At 35.0% G+C, this 18,864-nt stretch overlaps 1 protein-coding gene across 3 annotated transcripts in view; it reads left to right on the top strand.

Annotated features, from left to right (window-relative positions):
* LOC138176035 (lysine-specific demethylase RSBN1L-like) overlaps positions 1-18,584 on the top strand; it is an 86,411-nt gene extending 67,827 nt beyond the window's left edge. The window contains exons 4-9 of one of the 3 annotated variants that reach the window (XM_069106773.1): positions 2,076-2,213; positions 5,814-5,956; positions 8,835-9,002; positions 15,256-15,364; positions 15,451-15,825; positions 17,636-18,584. In XM_069106773.1, the coding sequence (XP_068962874.1) occupies positions 2,076-2,213; positions 5,814-5,956; positions 8,835-9,002; positions 15,256-15,364; positions 15,451-15,825; positions 17,636-17,755 (1,053 nt within the window). In that variant the 3' untranslated portion in view covers positions 17,756-18,584. Of the gene's footprint in view, positions 1-2,075; positions 2,214-5,813; positions 5,957-8,834; positions 9,003-15,255; positions 15,365-15,450 lie in introns of all 3 variants that reach the window. The other 2 variants (XM_069106771.1, XM_069106772.1) reach the window with 2 other exon arrangements.
* The last annotated feature ends 280 nt before the right edge of the window (positions 18,585-18,864 follow it).

The following is an 18,864-nucleotide window of genomic DNA, read 5'->3' as shown; positions in this document are numbered from 1 at the left end:
AATAGATTTATTCTTCAAAAGCTTATTATAAAACACATTTCAGACATGAATCCTGTTTTCCTATAGTCTTAATTATAAAATCAGAAACATTCAGGCTTTGATATCCAAACTCTTAAGCCAGAAGAATATTTAATGTTGTTTACAATTAAAATTAATAGATGGACTTTAGTTAGGATGCATAGAATAGAAAACTCCAAGTATTCCTCATTTCTTGGGAACTGGATGAACAATATAATAGATTCAAGATGATGTGAAACTTCCAAATTCTTGGGGAGAGGTGTGCATTTATTATCTTGGGGTGCATGTTTATCCCTGTGTTAAAATTTTTATCACAATTCATTAAACCTTAAATTTGTAATACTGCTAGGCAAATTTTGGTTTAGAGGTTAACTATAATACCGTGTCATAGTTAACATTGTTTGCTGCATTAGTATTGTAGTGGACAGAGAATTTGACCTGAAGTCAGGAAGACTGGAGTTCAGATTTTGCCTCAGATACTAGCTGTATGATCCTGGACAAGTCACTTAACCTCTTTCTGCCAGTTTTCTCATCTGTAAAATAGGGATTAAGTACACCTACTTCCCAGGATTGTTGTTAGGATTAGTGAGATGTTTGTAGAGTGCTTTTGCAAAGTTTAAAGTGTGCTTGCTTCCCCTCCCCTTCTCTCTCTACCTCTCTCAAATATATAAATACTAGTTATGCAAGTATTTTATTAAATTAGGATTGTTGTTATAGTTCATGTTGTTTGCAATATATAGTCTGAATCTTAGAAAATCTTGAACAGAATTTTGCTACTATATTGGCATTTTACAACAAATGCTGAATATTAATCAAGTGGAAACTGGGCAAGGCCAAGGTTAAGCAACAAATATTTATTTGTTATTTGTTATAACACTTAGGTGCTAGTTGCTGTGCTAAGCTTTAATGGTGTAAATAGAAGCAAAAGACAGTCCTAGCCCTCAAGGAATTTATATTCTAATGGGGGAAGACAATATATAAAGGAGAGTTGAAGGGTAGTGGAGGTGAGAGACTTACAGAGATTAGGAAGCCCTGTCAAGGAGAGGAATGTACTTGGGTGCATTATCAGAGTGGAGGCCCCTCAAAGGAACTTGTCAGTGGGAGGAGGCCAGAGATACAGAGGAGTATTCCAGGGCTAGAAGGCCCAAGAACTCAGGAAAGTTCTAGTGAGAGAAGGTGGCTCAGTCATGATGGCAGATCCCAGAGCTTCACAAGTACAGAGGTTGTAAATTCAGAAGAATGGAGGATGATGGCTTTGGCTCCAGCTCTAAAATGGTGTTCCTGGAAGGAACTCACCAACTGAAGGAAACAATTATGCTTGTATTTGTTTTGTAGATAATTATTTGTTGTTTTAGGAAAAGATACTATGCCTTGTTCATTTAGAGTATATCTACAGTTTGAACAAGCTTAGGTTCTTTTCCTTAAAAGAATGAAATATATTAGTAGAAATGAATGGTTTTTGAAAGCATAAATAAAACTAAAATAGATCAGTATACTAATTGTGTTCCTTTTTACTTTTAAGGTTGCTCTCTATAAGGAATGTTAATTTTCAGTTATATAGGGCTTGTACTGAGGTCTTACTATTACCAAACCATTAATATACTACAAAAACTTTTCCTTTTAGTTTTCACTTCTCCAAAACATTTTCTAATACAGCTAAGTAGAATAGTAGATGAAATACTAGACTTGGAGTCAGGAAGACCTGAGTTCAGATCAGCCTCAGACACTAGCTTTGTGACCCTGGACAAGTCTCTTAATCTTTTTGCCTCAGTTTCCTCATCTCTAAAGTGGGTGTTATAATAATAGCACCTACCTTCCAGGGTTGTTGTGAGGTATCAAATGAGATAATATTAACAAAGAATTTGGCAAAGCACTAGCTAGCTAGGAGTAGGTAGTAGTAATAATAGTAATAAAATATATTTTATACTCAGTTTGCAGTATTACTATATTTCATAAGAGGGCAGAATTAATTATTAATGATAAAAAATACCATTTATTTCCCCTTGAGTGTTAAGAAATAAACATAAGATGATACTAACTCATACTCTTCTTTTTAGGTAAAAAGAACCTATTCCCATGGTACATATCGAGCTGGCCCAATGCGACAGATCAGCTTGGTAGGAGCAGTGGATGAGGAAGTGGGAGATTATTTTCCAGAGTTTCTTGACATGTTGGAAGATTCACCTTTTTTAAAAGTAAGGGAAATTTCAGAAATGTATTTATGTGTATAGAATAATTCTCTATGAGCATAGCACAGTGGAAGGAGCAGTGAACTTGGGAGTTAAAGGACTAGGTTTGAATCTCTAAACTCGTAAATCTTACAGTTGTGTGGCCATAGGAAATTTATTTAATCTCTTTCAACTTCAGTGTCCTTATATGAAAAATGGGGATAATACTGCTTTCATCACCTACCTTACAGGGTAATTGTGAAGAAAATATTTTGTGAACTAAAACATCATACAAGTGTAAATTATGATGGATGATGATGTGAGGGGTATGGTACATTTAGAATTAATGTATAACTCTGCAAACTATTGACTTGACATTTTTCATTTTACTAAATATAATAATTTAAAGGTGCTACTTGGAAATAAGATTAAAGATTACATGTGATACTTCAAATTTTAATAGTGTTTGAATTAGAAGAAAATAGCAGAGCCCACAGAAATAAGCAAGTATTTTCTCCACTTTCCATTTCTAACAGGCTAATAAGTTATAATTGAGAAGTTAAGTAACACATCAGTAAACTGTATTTATCAGTTCTTCATTAAGTAATCACTTTTCCTCTCAATTTTATCAACTCTCTAAATATCAGGACTAAAAGAAAGATGGAGACAGAGGGGAGTGAGGAAGCAGTTATGTATGATGGAAAGGGAAATCAGGAGAACTTTGAAATCTGGTTTTACTATTGCCTAGCTATATTAAATTGGGCAAGGTCACATAACTTACAGTAGGCCTCATTTTCTTCTAACTTAATGGCATAAAGTGGTTGGCTTAATGAGTGCTCCAGTTCTTCTTGTGCTGAAATTTATTGACCTCCAACCAAGTGTTGGTACTTGGCTCATTGCCTTTACATCCCAGAAAATATTTTTTTTTTTTTTACAATTTGTGTGCTGCTGTAGTTATTTAATTATAAGTGGAAGTTATGATCTGTGCTAAGTGGCTAGTCATTTAATTGGCATTTCAAAAGTCAATGATTAACACACTGAAACCAAAAGGCTAAGTTAATCCCATAGCATTATGTAACATGAATTTCTCTCAGTTGTACTTCTTGTGAATAACATGCATTTTTCTGAAATCACTCTCTATTTTCTTTCCTTTAATCCTTCTGTATGTGCTTATCTCTTCCTTCTTATGAAGACGGTATCTCTCTGTTGTTCTGCTTCCTTCCCCTAACTCCCTTTTCCTTCCTCCTTTTGTGTTTCAGTCTCATTTGCCTCTTCTCTGTACCCCCCAGCTCCCTTTTTCATCTCACACTTAACTGGGCATAATAGGGCTCATATTTTAAGCATTTGTTATTAGATACTTGTTACTTATTAAATAAAGTGGTTTCATTTTTACTGGAAAAATCAGGCAAGTTAAATTTTTTTAAAAAGACACTTTAAGTTGCTTCTTTTACTTTTGTAGTCCTCAGTGATTAATTTTTACCTTCACTCCAGTCATTAGTCCTCATTTTCCCACCAAAAGGTTTTGTCCTAGTCTAAGAGATGGCTTCCTCAGTTGGGAGCCAAGCAAAGGTAAATTTTAGTTTGGATTTGCTTTTCTTTTGTCATTATCAGTGAATGAAGCACATCTTAAGTTTTTTTTTTTAAACTCATACTTCTTCTCTTTTCATTTTTACAGGCATCTACTAATGATCAGGAAATTCTTCCTTCTGATGTTTACTGATTGTTATTGCTATAGCTTATGTAATTTCGGGAAAAATGAATATATAACTCTTCACACTGCCCTTCCCCTCCTCTTCCCCCCACCCAAAACCCCCAACTAAACCAACTTTAAAAGTCTTAGGCTATCTTCTTGTATTTCTCTTCCCTTTCATAGCCAAACTTCTTGAAAAAGTTGTTTCTATACTTTTACTCCACTTTTTCTTCTCTCATTCACTTCTTAGTCCCTTGTAATCTGACTTTGGATCTCATCAGTCAGTTTGAAACTTTTCTTTCCAAAGTTTTCAGGGATCTTTTAATTGTCAAATTCAGTGGCCTTTTCTAAACCCTCCTCTCTTTTGCCCTCTCTGTAGCATTCATCAGTACTGTCACTGTTGACTATACTAGTATTCTGTGCCTTGTAGGTTTTCCTGACATTGTTCTCTCTTGGTTTCTTTCCTAAAGTTTGGCCAATCCTTCTTAATCTCCTTTGCAGGATTATAACTCATGTCTTATACCCCATCTGTGGCTGTTACCTGAAAGCTCTGTCAAGATTTTTCTCCTCTATATATTCATATGTACCCTTATCTCAGTGATTTCCATTACCTCGAGTGACTTCAATTATATCCATGCAGATGATTCTTAGTTTTTTTTATCTAGCCCTAGCTAGCCTCTTTCCTGAAATCCACTTTTGCTTTGCCAGCTGTCTCTTGGATACTTCCAAATGTATATCTTTCAGGTGCCATTAGCTCAACATATACAGAACAGAATTTAGTATCTTCCACCCAAAATCTACCCCTCTTCTGAACTTTACTAAGTTTTTTAAAAGTACCACTACTTTTCCAGTCACTCAGATTCACAGCCCCAAAGCCACCCCCAACTTTTCATACTGCCTCATCTTTATTCAATCATTTGACAAGTCTTGATTGTATTTTTACAACATCCCTTGCATCTATCTCTGTATTTCCACTCATGCTCTTATTAACTGTCACCTGGACTATTGCAGTAATCTACTGTTTGGTCTCCCTAACTCCAGTCTCCCTCTTCATTCCTGCCAGAGTGAGCTTTTTCTAACACTTATGGCTGACCATGTCACTTCCCTGTTCAAAAAATTCCAATGGCTCCCTGTTGGTCAAATATAAACTTTTCTAGCATTTAAAGTGCTTTACAAGCTGATCTTAATCTACGTTTCCACACATTTTTCCTCTTCATGCTTTCTGTGGTTCAGCCAAATTGACCTCCTTGTAACAACACACACACACACACACACACACACACACACACACACACATTCTATTTCCCATGTCAGGCTGTCCCCCATTTCCTGAAATGTAGTCTTTTCTCATCTCTGTTTCTTTGGCACCACTGGAGATGTTTTTTTCCTCATCTCGCAACCCCCCTTCTGATAACATTACTTCCGCCCTCCCCCATTTTCATTGTATTTCTTTCCTTGTATTTACCTTGTATGCATTTTTTATCTAGCCATGTGTGAACATGCTATTCACCCAGATAGCATGTCAGCTACTTGAGGGCAGGAAATGTTTTACTTTTGTCTTTATATCTCCCAGTACTTTGCAGAATTTCTAAGGGAGAAATAAATAGAGTAAGTCCTTAATAAATACATGTGGATTGGTTATTTGAAAACTAAATACCTAAAGAAAGTAGGAAAATTATTAACTGGCAGATTTTTAAAACCATATCCAGAAACATGAGCATGTATGTGTATATGTGTGTTTGTGTATATATGTACATGTGTGTGTATAAATATATCTGTGTATAAATATATGTGTGTGTCTGTGTATAAAAAGAGCTGCCACAAAATGCATACTGTTTGTCTATCTAGATGGTATGCATTTTTTGGCAGTCTTATAATTGAAAGTATATTTGAAAATGTACTTCAGAAATCAGTTTTAATTTAATATTTCTCTCTAGTGTACACTGCCGTGGGGAACACTATCTAGTCTAAAATTAGAGAGTCGGAAAGATAGTGATGATGGTCCTATCATGTGGGTACGTCCAGGAGAACAGATGATCCCTGTGGCTGACATGCCAAAGTCACCTTTCAAAAGGAAAAGGTATGTTGGACCCTAGTTTTGTTGTTTACATGGTGTTTCCATGCTATATAAATTATATTTAGGAATGTATGCTAATAATAAAAATGTACTAATTTAATTTTTAAAAAGACCAAGAAGATACCTTCAACTTTAAAAGATGTGAAAAGTGGCAGTGCAAAATCTGGGTTCAAATTTTGACTGTTATTTGTCATACAGAATGGCCCTGGGCAAGTCATTTAATTTCTCTTGGCCTTAGTTTTTTCACTTGAAAAATGGGGCATTTAGACTAGATAACTCTTTAAGTTCCCTTCCAGCTCTGAGTCTCTGAGCCTGAGAACATATGTAGGTCCTAACTTATGAATGGAGCATTGGTTCTTTAGAACCTTGAAAACATTTTCCATAGAAATGATATTATAAGTGGAGTCCAGTTCCCAGACTTATCAAATAAATCTGACACATAATAAATATAGGTGAATTAGTACTCTACAAATATTACTAATTGTATAATACTATTTTATCTGTATTCCAAATTAGAGTTGAGAAACATCATGATATAATGGACAGAAAGCTGGCTTCGTAATTAGGGAGATGTACATTTAAGTATTCTACCTTGTATATGCACTGATTCTGTGAGTTTGGGAAAATTGTTTACCCTCTCAGTGCCTTAGGCAACTCTCAAAGATTATATGTTATAGATTAAGTACTGATTCACATTGGTAAAAATGAATTCCTTATTCTTCTTAAGTGCCTTCCACTGATGAAATCACAGATCTATCAAAAAAAAATTAAAAATAGATTATACTAAAGGCAGCATGGCCTAGGGTAGAGAGGGAATCAGGAAGCCCTGGTTCACTTCCAACATCTGTGAAACATTAATTGTGTGGTGAAAGATAAGTTACATATTAATTTCTCAGTGCCTCAGTAACTGTTTTAAGACTGCTAGTTAGCTGAATTGCATCTTAAACCAGGAGTTGCAGATTTAGATCAAAAACAATACATTAAATAAATTTTTGTGGGCTACTCTGGAATCAAGCAATTATTTGCATAACATTGTTTCCTTGGGAAAATGTGTTTTAGGGAACATTTGCATATCTAGCTAACTGACTGCATGTAGCACCACACCCTCACAACCCCTTGGTTCCTGGGAAAGTATCTTCTACTGACTGCCAAGCATGGCAATTTAGTATATAATTTATTCTTTTGAGGGAAATGTAAGGGTAGTACTGCCTGTCAGAGACCAACTATTTTTAGATGGGATATTGTAAATTCAGCATTTTAAAGTCAGAGAGCTGCCTGTATTATGTTTAAACTTAAAGTACTGGGAGCATATAAAGTAGGAGAATGTCGTTTCTGAAATTTGCAGCTTGGCTAATGTAAGGGCATTACTTTCTTCATTTCTGTAAGACCATAGAGTAATATATATATATAAAATATAGATCTAGAATTGGAAGCCACCTCAGAGATCATCTAGTCTCCAAACATTTTACAGAGATGTATGCTACAATGTTTTTTAAGATTAGGACATGTGTGGTAGTTGTTATATAATAGCATTTCTGCTTGTCTAAAAGACCCTATTTAGCCATCACATAGTTCCTTGAAACATATTGACACTTTGTCTATTTTGTCAACATGGATTTTGATCAGGCCAACGAAATATATTTAGAAAGTTGATACCTTGTGGTGCTATGGCTATAGATGATAAAGAGGCCAGACTATCCATTGGTGGTCTCCCCCCCCCCCCCCCCCCCCAAATTGTGCACTACTACACAACATTGTTCATTAATAGACAACTACTAAGTTGTGTTTTGTCCTTAATTATATCTAGATAAACTTATTTATAGGACATACACAATTTTAATCACAGTGGAAGGTATTCTGATAATATTATGTTACATCTTGGTAAGTTAGTCCAATTTGATTAGAAAAGATAAAACTGTTCATTCAGGTGTCTAGGAAATGAGTTGATTTGGAAATATCACACTACAGTAGAGTAGTTGGATAGCTTACTCTTACCAGTACCAGAAATTAATTCAAAACATACCTTTCTTTTTACTAGTACCAACAAGTTCATTACTCATGAAAAACATTCTTTCTTATTAAGGTGGTTTTTGCCTGTTGATGTAAACATTCACTTGCTCACTCCATGAGATAAATGATCAGAGATTCACATTAGCATCTGGCATATGAGATCTTGGGGGACTGGTCTTATATATATATATATTAAAGCAATCGGAGTTAAGTAACTTGCTCAACGTTACACGGCCAGGTGTTTCTGGGTGTGGTGCTGAGTATCGGAGCCCAGATTTGATCCCCAGGTCATCCCAACACTGGAGCCGAGACTCTTACTCACTGAGCCACCTGGCCCCCCCTAAGCAATTGGGGTTAAGTAACTTGCTCAAGGTTACACGGCCAGGTGTTTCTGGGTGGGTGCTAAGTGTCAGAGCCCGGATTCAATCCCCGGGTCATCCCGACACTGGAGCCGGTGCTCTTACTCGTTGTGCTACTTGGCCGCCCCTGGTCTTACATATTTTGGGGTAAATATACTCAACCTGGAAAACTTGCAAACTATAGAAAAATTCAGGTAACAGTATTTTTCTCTAGTACCTTGCTTCTTGTAGGTTTATATATTTTACAATCCTTTGTAACCTCAGAAGAGAGGGATTAAAAACATCATGGTGAAGGGCAACAAGACAGTGAGGAAAGATTTGAGAATAGGTGATTTTTAAAAATTTCAAGTTTGCATTATATAAATGATTATTAGTCATCTCTGTGTTGTTCCTAAGCAATTCTTTTTAGTATGCTTTCAATCTGTGTTCATTTGAACCCTCTCTATAAAATGAAAGAAGTCATCAAAGATGTGTCCGTGTTGTGTTTTGTTGGTTTAAAAAAAAAAAAACAGAACTACCAATGAAATAAAAAACCTGCAGTACCTACCTCGAACTAGTGAGCCCCGTGAAATGCTTTTTGAAGACAGGACACGAGCCCATGCAGATCATATAGGACAAGGCTTTGAGCGACAGACTACAGCTGCTGTTGGAGTGCTGAAGGCTGTGCACTGTGGGGAGTGGTAAGTAACTGATTTTGTTTTATTGGAAAGACTTATTTATTTAACCTTTCAGAAGCAGTTGTTTGAGAAAGATTAGCTGCTGTCATTTATTTTTTTCCCAGCAAATTTTCTGTGTTATAAACATTGTGATTATTCTTTGATAATTATAAAAAAAAAGAGATAGATTGTAGTTTCTTTCTATTTGTCTATCTTAACACCTATGCAGATTGATAAAGTAGTACCTTTCCCTTGCCTTTGTGGACATTTCTGATCTTTGTGGGATGAGGGATGCCATGAAGACTATTCTACCCATTCATTTTATGCCTCTGAAGCTGTCTTCTCTGAAGTTCTTAACTGCTCTGACAAAGTCAGCTGTTTGATAGGAGATAACTAAATAACTATTCCAAAAGGCTCTTTTTGGACTCTTTCAGATAGCAAGATGTCTGACAGTATGAAAAGAAATGAGACTTTAAGTTTTATCAAAAAAGCCTACTTGTTTGATGCATATATACATATATGTGTTTGTAGATATGAAATATTACATATCTGGCTAAAATGTATACACTTTTGCAAGTGGTCCAAAGAGAGATTATCTTAAAGGTTTCACTTTAATCCTAGAAACTCAGTAAGACAGTAAGTCCATACCACCTGAAAGCAAAACATAAATAAAGCAAACAATAAAAAATGTCTCACATGTTGATTTGGAGCATATAGATAGAAGATTTTGTATTTTTCTATTGATATTATCCAATCTGTTTTCCATTCGTATAATCCTATTCATCTCAAGAAAGAAGACACCATTATAGTGGAGAAGCTTATGAGGATGAAGAACATCATCAAGAGGTGCTATTTAGTGTCAGACCCCTTAATGGGGGCCAGTGAATGCTCTTCATTGTCATGCTGTCTTGACAGTAATGAATGAGTGAAGGAGTAAAATCATCTTAACACACTCACTTTGTTTTTGTTGTAATATTCAACCAGAGTTGTGTTTTGTAAGTTAATGAATAAAAATCAATATAAAAATTAAATTAATAAAACAAAAGATTTTTTTTTACATGAATGGTAATTTCCTTTCTAATAGCATAATATTGTTTTCTCCCATTTTTACCTCCTCCCTCAAACACCAGGGATGTTTCTCTATATTAAATTTTATAAAATAGATTTAACATGGTTATATTAATATTTATGCTGGGATGTCCAATTTGATCAGATAAGATTTTTTTTTATTTTACTGAGATTTAAACAATCATTACTTGATTATTTGTAGTGTAACATATCATGACAGAATATGGTAGTTTCCTTACAAAAATAATAGAATTTGAAATTTAAATTTTTTTCATTCTAGAATTAACTAAAAAATTATTTTAACGAAATTGCTAGTGGTTCTGTGATATTTATCTTGAAAAAACATTTCCAAGTAAGGAAAGTGAATACTTTCATTTAACAATGCATGTATGTTTGAAGAGGTTATGGGTGGAAATATTTTGAAGGTGAGGGAAAGATCTGCAGAAATGTGAGACTCTTGTTGATACCTGTTTGGTCCATTAGTATAGCTTATTATTGCCAATATATAATTGGATGTTCAAAAACAATTGGAGGAGAATTGAATTAGGTAACAATAGTATTAGACTGTCCTTTAATGAAGTAAGTTTTTTTAAATTTTTTTTAAAATGTCCATAGCCTTTGCAGAATATTTAAGATTTTTGTTTTCGGATGCTTTTTATATTCTTGACACTTTACTCTGTCATAAATCTATCTTTTTCATTCACTTTGGTTGTTGCTGAACTGACTTGATAGGAGGTTGGAAAATGGTTCAGAGATTAGATTATTGTTCTGTTATCCTGTAAATGTAATTTTGGGGAAGCCTTTTTAATTGAGCAGATTTATCTATTTCCTATTATTTCTAAACATCTTTACTGTCCACTTTGTGAGTTGTTAACTCATTAGACATATAATAGTACATAGGTAGAGATCCTTCAGTAAGAATTAACATAATATATGCTAAATTTAAAAATTGCCGTCCGCCCTTTGACCTCCTTATTGCCCCTTGTCATGAAAACCTTTGGGTATTGGTAGTGGGAAAGAAGGTAGAGGTATTAGCTGGGGTGAGGAAAATAAATTTTGAAATTTTTCTTTTCCTGTAGGTAGCTGCATCTCTCCTGAAATGACTGCAAAGTCATCACCTTTCACCTGTGTTACTCTAATTGCCTCCTAACTGATCGCCCTACCCATAGTTCTAATCTTTCTCCTGATTACCATTCTGTATCTCAAAATGCCTGCTTATCTTTTCCACCTGCATATACCACAGGCACCTGAAGTTTATCATACCTAAAACAAAATTTACCTTTCCCTCTAAACTCTTGTTTCTTTAAGTTCCTTATTTTTCTTGAGGGCACCACTCCTCTACCAGTTGCTCTTGTTCATCACTTGACTTTTCTCTCACCCTCATCTTCCAGCTTCTGTCTTCACAATATTTCTTATATCTATGTTTTTCTGTTTCTCTCTTCACAGTGCCATTGCCTTACTTAACTTGCCTGTACTGTTGTAACAGCCTCCTAACTCCTCCCCCTAGTCTAGTTTAGACACCTCTGCCAAAATCTTAACAGGGCTTAGGTCTGACCACATCTCTCCAGTTCTCAGAAATCATCAGGGGCTCCTCGTCAGAAAAGACAGAAACTCCTCTGTATGTTCAAAGCCCTCCATCATGTACTTCTGCTTTACATTCTATCCAGACTGAACTATCAGCTGTTAGTTAAATTTTACATTGTCTTCTCCCTCTGAGAATTTTACAAATTATTCCCATGGCTGGGATTATATTCTCTTGTCATTTTCACATCTCATAATCTGGGTTTCAGGGATTCTTTTTGTTACCAGCCTCCACCCCCCCCCCCCCCCTTTATTCCACCTAGCAAATGAAAATTATCTCTTCTAAAGTTACCTTGTATTATACATACCTGCAAATATATTGTATCTTTTTAGTAATGTTGTTTTCGGCTTTTCTATTCTCTGTGCATAGCAATAACTTTTAGGTGGCTGAATTGAATTTTAGAAAACTTATGTATTCAGACCTATGAGGAAACTGAAAAGTAGCATGATAAAATACTAGTTTAGGTGTCCATTCTGCTACTTACTAAGCAAGTCAGTTCCAGTCTTTTGGCTTTGGTTTCCTAATCTGTAGAATGGGAAAGCTGTTCTAAATCCTTTGATTGAACTGCAGAAGCTGCTTTACTTCCCTCAGATAATTCCAGGTTTTCAGCTAATCAGCTGATAAGCTGTGTTGTTGGGATGCTACTCAAAAATGACTTTAACACATTGCTACAAAATTGTAACAGAAATATGAATTGAACAAAATATTTTTTTAAAAATGTAGATTATTTCTAGGAAAGTTAAAGGACTGTATTTGTACTATAAGGTGAAATTGTTTACTTAAGGGGCGGCCAGGTGGCTCAGTGAATAAGAGCACTGGCCCCAGAGTCGGGATGACCTGGGGATCGAATCTGGGCTCAGATACTTAGCGCCACACCCAGAAATAACTGGCCTTGTAACCTTGAGCAAAAAAAAAAAAAAAGAAATTGTTTATTTAGATTGCTTTCTTCCTAAGATCTAGTCTGGTGATGTGGTTACCAAAATTAAAAAAATAAAAGTTGGAACAGAGAGCATTTGTATTTTTCTTTAAAGCATAAAAGGACAAAAGGAGGGTTAGTAGGAAATAGACAAATAGGACAACTTTGAAAATAGCGTGATGAATTTATTATGTAGTTAAAAAGAAAGTAAGTTCTACATTGTACAATTCCCTCCTCTTCTACTTGGAAGTGCTCACATGGTGTTTAAATTCATAATAAAATGTTAAAATCTGTAGTATTAGCTATGTGAGGCATTAAGAGATTAAGTGAGTTGCTCAGTTTCATGTGTCAGGACTTGGAGCCTGGTATCTGCTCTGAACCTGAGCAGTATTTATTTATATTATATTTGCTTTGCAAAAATAAACTTTTAGTAATGCCCTCAAAAAATTAGGGAATGAGGTAAGTAGTGAATTTCCCATACAACTGAGTTCTCCAGTGCTGATTCTGACCTAGGCACAAGCATACATTGTACCTGTGATTAAAGCGGTAAGGGCAGTGCACCCAGGAGCATTCTTATCTAAACTTCGTATTCCTCCAAACCAGCATAATGAGACCCTTCTACACAGTGAGTGCTTAATAAATATTTGTTAAATTTGAGTACATTCACCTTTTGAGGAATACAGAAGGATCAGTTAAAACCATCTCAAGAAATTATTTTTAAAGTATGGCCTAATTAAAATGTTTTTGGTGCATCCCATCTTCCCCTTATCCCTTGTTCCCTTGTCATTATAATTATTCATTATATCCTATTTACATTTTCCTAACAAGAAATACTATTCATTATTTTTCTTTATTAACAAAAAATACTCCCTTCTTCCTCCCCACAAAGAATTTTGGAATTTGAAGCAACCAACTGATATATGAATTTTTAGTAAAAACCTACAGTAAATTAGCCATTACCTGTTCATTTGAGGGGGCAGCTAGGTGGTGCAGTGGATAGAGTACTGGCCTGGGAGTCAGGAAGACTGTTTTTGAGTTCAAATATGGCTTCGGACATTAACTGTGTGACCCTAGGCAAGTCATTTAGCCTGGTTTGCCTCAGTTCCTCATCTGTAAAAGGAGCTGGAGAAGGAAATGGCAAACCACTCCACTTTCTTTGCCAACAAAACCCTAAATGGGGTAATGAAGGATCCGACATGTCTGAAGAACAACTGAATAGCAGCAACATACATTTGTAGTGAACATACATCCTGGATTTTCCAGGTTAGTGTGAATTTCAAGAAAAGAAGGTGGGTTTTTCTTTAAGTTTTGCAAAAAGAATATCCTTTTCAGACCATCTGCTTTTTAGTTTGGAAAATATTTTCACTGCTTATATATTGTATCCTAGTTTAGGAGTTAACACTAAAGTACTTAGAACCCACATACTGTAAAACCTTTCTAATTTATAATGATTAGGGAGAAAGGCCAGAGTAAGTTGGTCTGAATTATAAGTGAAGTTTAATATTTTCAAGTATACTAGAAGCTGGGATGAAATACAACCTATGTTAAATAGTAGTTTTGCTTTAATAAATATGTTATCAATTCACTGCTTTTTAAATAAACATTGGTACTTGGGTACTTAAAGTTACTTTGTCCTCTTAAGTAGTATAATCATTGTTATTATAAAATTGTTTACATATTAATTTGCTTACAAACCTTATGTATTTACTCCCTTTGGAAATTTCTCTAAATTTTTTGTCCGAATTAGTCAGGTTTTTCTGTATGAATCAGTAGCATAAGAATTTTACTGCTGCATTAGGTTTCTGGTTAGGCCAGAACCTAAAGTTGAGGGTGTTCTAGAGCAGGTGATGCTGGTGGGAAGGGAAGGGGAGAGGGAATTAGCTGCTGGGATGCCCTATGACTTCTGGCCATGACCAAGTGCAGTAACTTGCTTTAGGCAGACACTGGGATTGCACATTCCCAGGTAGGAGTTCTTTTTTACTGCAGTAATTATGCAGTATACTTCCCACACAAATCCCTCCTTTCCCTTGGTCAAATGTTGTGGGAGTTTTGTTTTACTTTGATCTAGAATTAGGCTGCCTCTTGGATCCTTATTTCCTGCTGTTCATAAAGCTGAAGATATATAGCCCAATGGCTTTATTTCTTCAGAGAATTTTAGAAAGAATTTTTACTTGACAATATTTTAGCCTAAGGATTCTTAACCTTTGTTAAGACACACACACACATGTGTTCCTGACTTCAGGATTCTGTGATCTCTGGATGTATTTGTTTTATTTTTAGTAGCTGGTCAGTAGTAGTTTTAAGACTGATTAGGTTGAAATGGAACATTGACTTCCCTTGTTTAATTCTTTTTTTTTTTGGCCTTTTTGGAGTGGGGAAGGCAGGGCATTTGGGGTTAAGTGACTTGCTCAAGGTCACATGGCTAGTAAATATTATGTGTCTGAGGCTGGATTTGAACTCAGGTCCTCCTGGCTCCAGGGCCGGTGCTGTATTCACTGAACCACCTAGCCACACCTGTCCCTGTTTAATTCTTAAAAAGAAATCTTTTAAGATGCATTCTATAATAACATACATGTTTCTTAAAAGATTTTTGTTTTGGTCCTAATTTGCTTTTATTTTAGCTAAAAGCTCTGAGTTAGGTGGGAGGAGTGTGGGATGAGGAGTGAGGAGAAATGATGGTAGGAATTTTTAACTCTAATTTTCTTTTCTAGGCCTGATCAGCCTCGTATTACCAAAGATGTAATTTGTTTTCATGCTGAAGATTTCTTAGAGGTAGTTCAACGAATGCAGTTAGATTTGCATGAACCTCCGCTATCTCAGGTGTGTTACAAATCATTCTACTCTTCTCAGGCCAGTTTCTTCATGGAACAGATTTCTTATTTTGTTACCTTTTTCCTTTTCTCTAGTGTGTCCAGTGGGTTGATGATGCAAAACTTAATCAACTACGAAGAGAAGGCATTCGCTATGCCAGAATTCAGTTATATGATAATGATATCTACTTCATTCCAAGGAATGTTGTACATCAATTTAAGACTGTTTCAGCTGTGTGCAGTTTAGCCTGGCATATTCGGCTCAAGCTGTATCATTCAGAGGGTGATGCCTCTCAGAATGCAGATACTTTGGAAGTAGGCACTTCAACAGATCATATGTCAACAGTTCTTGGACTTCATACTGACAGCATAATTTGTACTGTAAGCAAAACAACCTCGGATTCCAATTTTTCAGACAAACTGCCTACTAAGTATGAATTTCAACAGATTAAACACGAACCTTTTTCATCGGTAAGAATTAAAGAGGAAACCATGAAAATTAACATTCTTGAAAAAACTACGGCGCCTAATAATTTGGACAGCCAGAATATTAAAGCAAAGTTGGATCATGTTGAATTTACAGAATTTAAAATTGATATGGACTCTAAATTTGAAAATAGCAAAAATTTAAAAGAAAAATTGTGCCTGGGAAGTCATATAAGTTTAGATGACACAAGGCAGCATAGTTCAACACATCCAAGTTTGGATAGAAAAGATGATGACATTTTGTGCTAAATTTGTACATACAGTTTTAAATTCTTTTTTAAACTTAATGACATAATAATGTAAAGATTCATAAAATTCTGAAAGCAAGCTAATGCCTTGCTCTCATATCTGTTACAGAAAATAGTCAATGTAGCTTTGTAACATTCCTCAGTGCCTGTCCATAACTGTGAAGTATCAAAGCACTTAGGGCCAGATGCACTGTAAACACTGCAGGTTTAACATAAAGAAGTCTTTAAATCATTTGAGTTGTAGGTTTTAGAGTAGAGCTGACATTAACATATATATATATATATATATATTTTTTGTAAGATGAGCCAGAATTCTTTTTGACAATTCAAGGCTTTTCCATAGAGCTTATTTATACCAGGTTTTTTTTTCCCCCCATTTTAATGTGTCAGCACTGTAGTGTAAATAGCTTTTTTTTTTTAAAAAAAAATCTTTTTAGTGTGATTTTTACTGAAATGTGAGCCACTTAATAAAGGTTCATAATAACAAATTTGTTTTACTGTTGGGTCTGCAAAAAAGACTTATTGAAAATTCAGTTAAATCTCTTCATTGATCTATTATGTTTTTATTGCTGGTGTATCCATTTAGAAGTGGTAATGAAATGAAAATGTACTCATTCAAATCTAGTGAATATTTAAATTCCCCACTCTGGAAAAGCTTTTTTTTTTTTTAACCAAGATTCAGTTATAAGAACATATATGTATGTGTATACCATACTTTGCACAATTTTTTAAAGTTGCTGAGTAAGATGAGAATTTTGAAATGTTTATTAGCATGGCTATCTGAAACACACTTTTTCACATTTAAATTCAGCATTAAGAAAATTAATAGAATCTTAATGTGGAAGATTGGGGAAAACAAGATCTGAAACAGTGTCCTACTATAACTGAGGAAGTCATGTGGCATGCCCACATATTTTGTTGGTGCACAGAATTACTTAAAATCTGCAGCAGAAAAAATTTCTTACTGATAGAAATTTGTAGAGCACTAAGTCCTTTGTGAGTAAGAATATCCAATTACTTTAATTTTTATTGTAAGGTGCAATTAAAATCCTCATTTATATTTTTCTGGGGGAGTAGGAGGAAAATATATTAAATGGTGGGAAAATATTAAAACAATAATTAAACTTCTAGATTCAGGAATGGTCATTTTTACTTCTGGTGTGATGCCTTTTACATTTCAGGGTCTTGTTCCTGACTAGTGAAAGGCAAGTGACTCAGATAACTGATTTGGCAAAGGAAAGCTCTAGGTAATAACTGATTTGGAAAAATAGCTTGGGCCCCACTTATCTAGAACAACATTTCATTCTATTTTCAGTTAGAAATAAAGCTGAAGAACGATGGACTCCTTGCCAGAATAACAGTTATGTCATAACAAATAGCATTTGGAACTGCCACTGTTGAAACTCAACGTCCAACTTGTTAAATTTAAATGAAAACTAATAGATTTCCACCATACTTCATTGTAGATTGTTTCCATAGCTCTTTACTTGGCTTTGGATGTGGAATATTACATTTGTTGAAGACAGACCTTCTGTCTTTTTATCCAGGTCTTATCTGTGACTTATCTGGTCTTCCTGTTCCAGTGGCCACAACTCCCAGCTTCATATATCAAGATACCCTTTACAACTGCTGACCTTCCTAGGAAAAGGATATGGCACTATGAATGACAGTTGAATGCAAAAGTGTTTTCAGTTCTGGTAGTTAGGTTAATAGCTACACAATAGGGAGCATAGGTTTGGGAAAGACTGAAATTTTAGGAGAAATTAATACCTTACAAAGACAAAGTTTAATGAAACAGAGAAAGAGAGGTGGTGGTAAATTATTATATTATCAGTATAGGCTTTCCTTATATTTACAGCTAAACCATTCTTTTCTCCACCCTTCCATTTTTCCCATCTCCTGCCCCAAACTATTTTGACAACTTTTTCAGAGAACAAAAATTAACCCACCAAGATTGGAAGAGAGGAAAGAAAAAAGTTAACATGTTTTCCTGTTAATTATTGGGGAGGAGGGGTTGATATATTTATCAAGATTTGATTTGGTTTTCTTTTTAATTTTCCAGTAAGACTGAAATGGCTACTTAGTTCTCATAGGTCTTTAAGTCTTAAGGTTGTATACACTGCAATAAAATGCCTTTATATTCTATCTCCAAAATATATGAGCCTTAAAACTTTTCAACTTATAGGAAGGCACACCTAAAAGCACCCTGTAATGGTTGTTTTTTAAGATATCTTCCTGTATATGCTACAGTTAAACCTCTCTATATTTTGATAATTTAATCGTTCTGTTAAATGCATACATCCCTATGGAGGTGAAATGCAAAGAATTAATGGGTGCAGAACTTCCTCTGTAGCCCTGTCATAGCCTTGTACCATAATCATTCCCCTTGTCTTGCTGGGGGTGGTAATAATGACAAAAACATCTTCTGAGTAACACAGCTTGAGATCCTGTGGACTACATTTTGTAGCAAATAAATATTTTCACTTTTTAATGCTATTAATATGGTCTCCCAGTTATAGTACATTCCATTTCTCTAACCATCAGAGTGCATAATTTTCTTTGCATCCATGTGTCATTTCATCAACCATGAGAAACATTCAATTCACTAAAGGTCTAAAAGATATTTCCTAGGTTGGTTATATGCTCAACTATAGAGGAAGCATTGTTAAATATTAAATTGATAAACAGACCTTAGAAAAAATCCCAAGGTACCTTACTGGTAGCATTTACAATTCCCTTTTCTGATTATACAAGTTATATGCCTGTATTTCATACT

The sequence above is a fragment of the Petaurus breviceps genome, unplaced genomic scaffold (genome assembly GCF_028583685.1).
Source record: "Petaurus breviceps papuanus isolate PSGF00001 unplaced genomic scaffold, PetGlider_PUasm1.0 80, whole genome shotgun sequence".
NCBI classification, from domain to species: domain Eukaryota; kingdom Metazoa; phylum Chordata; class Mammalia; order Diprotodontia; family Petauridae; genus Petaurus; species Petaurus breviceps.
Note: the sequence above shows the minus strand (reverse complement) of the source record. Positions and strands in the feature narration are given on the sequence as shown.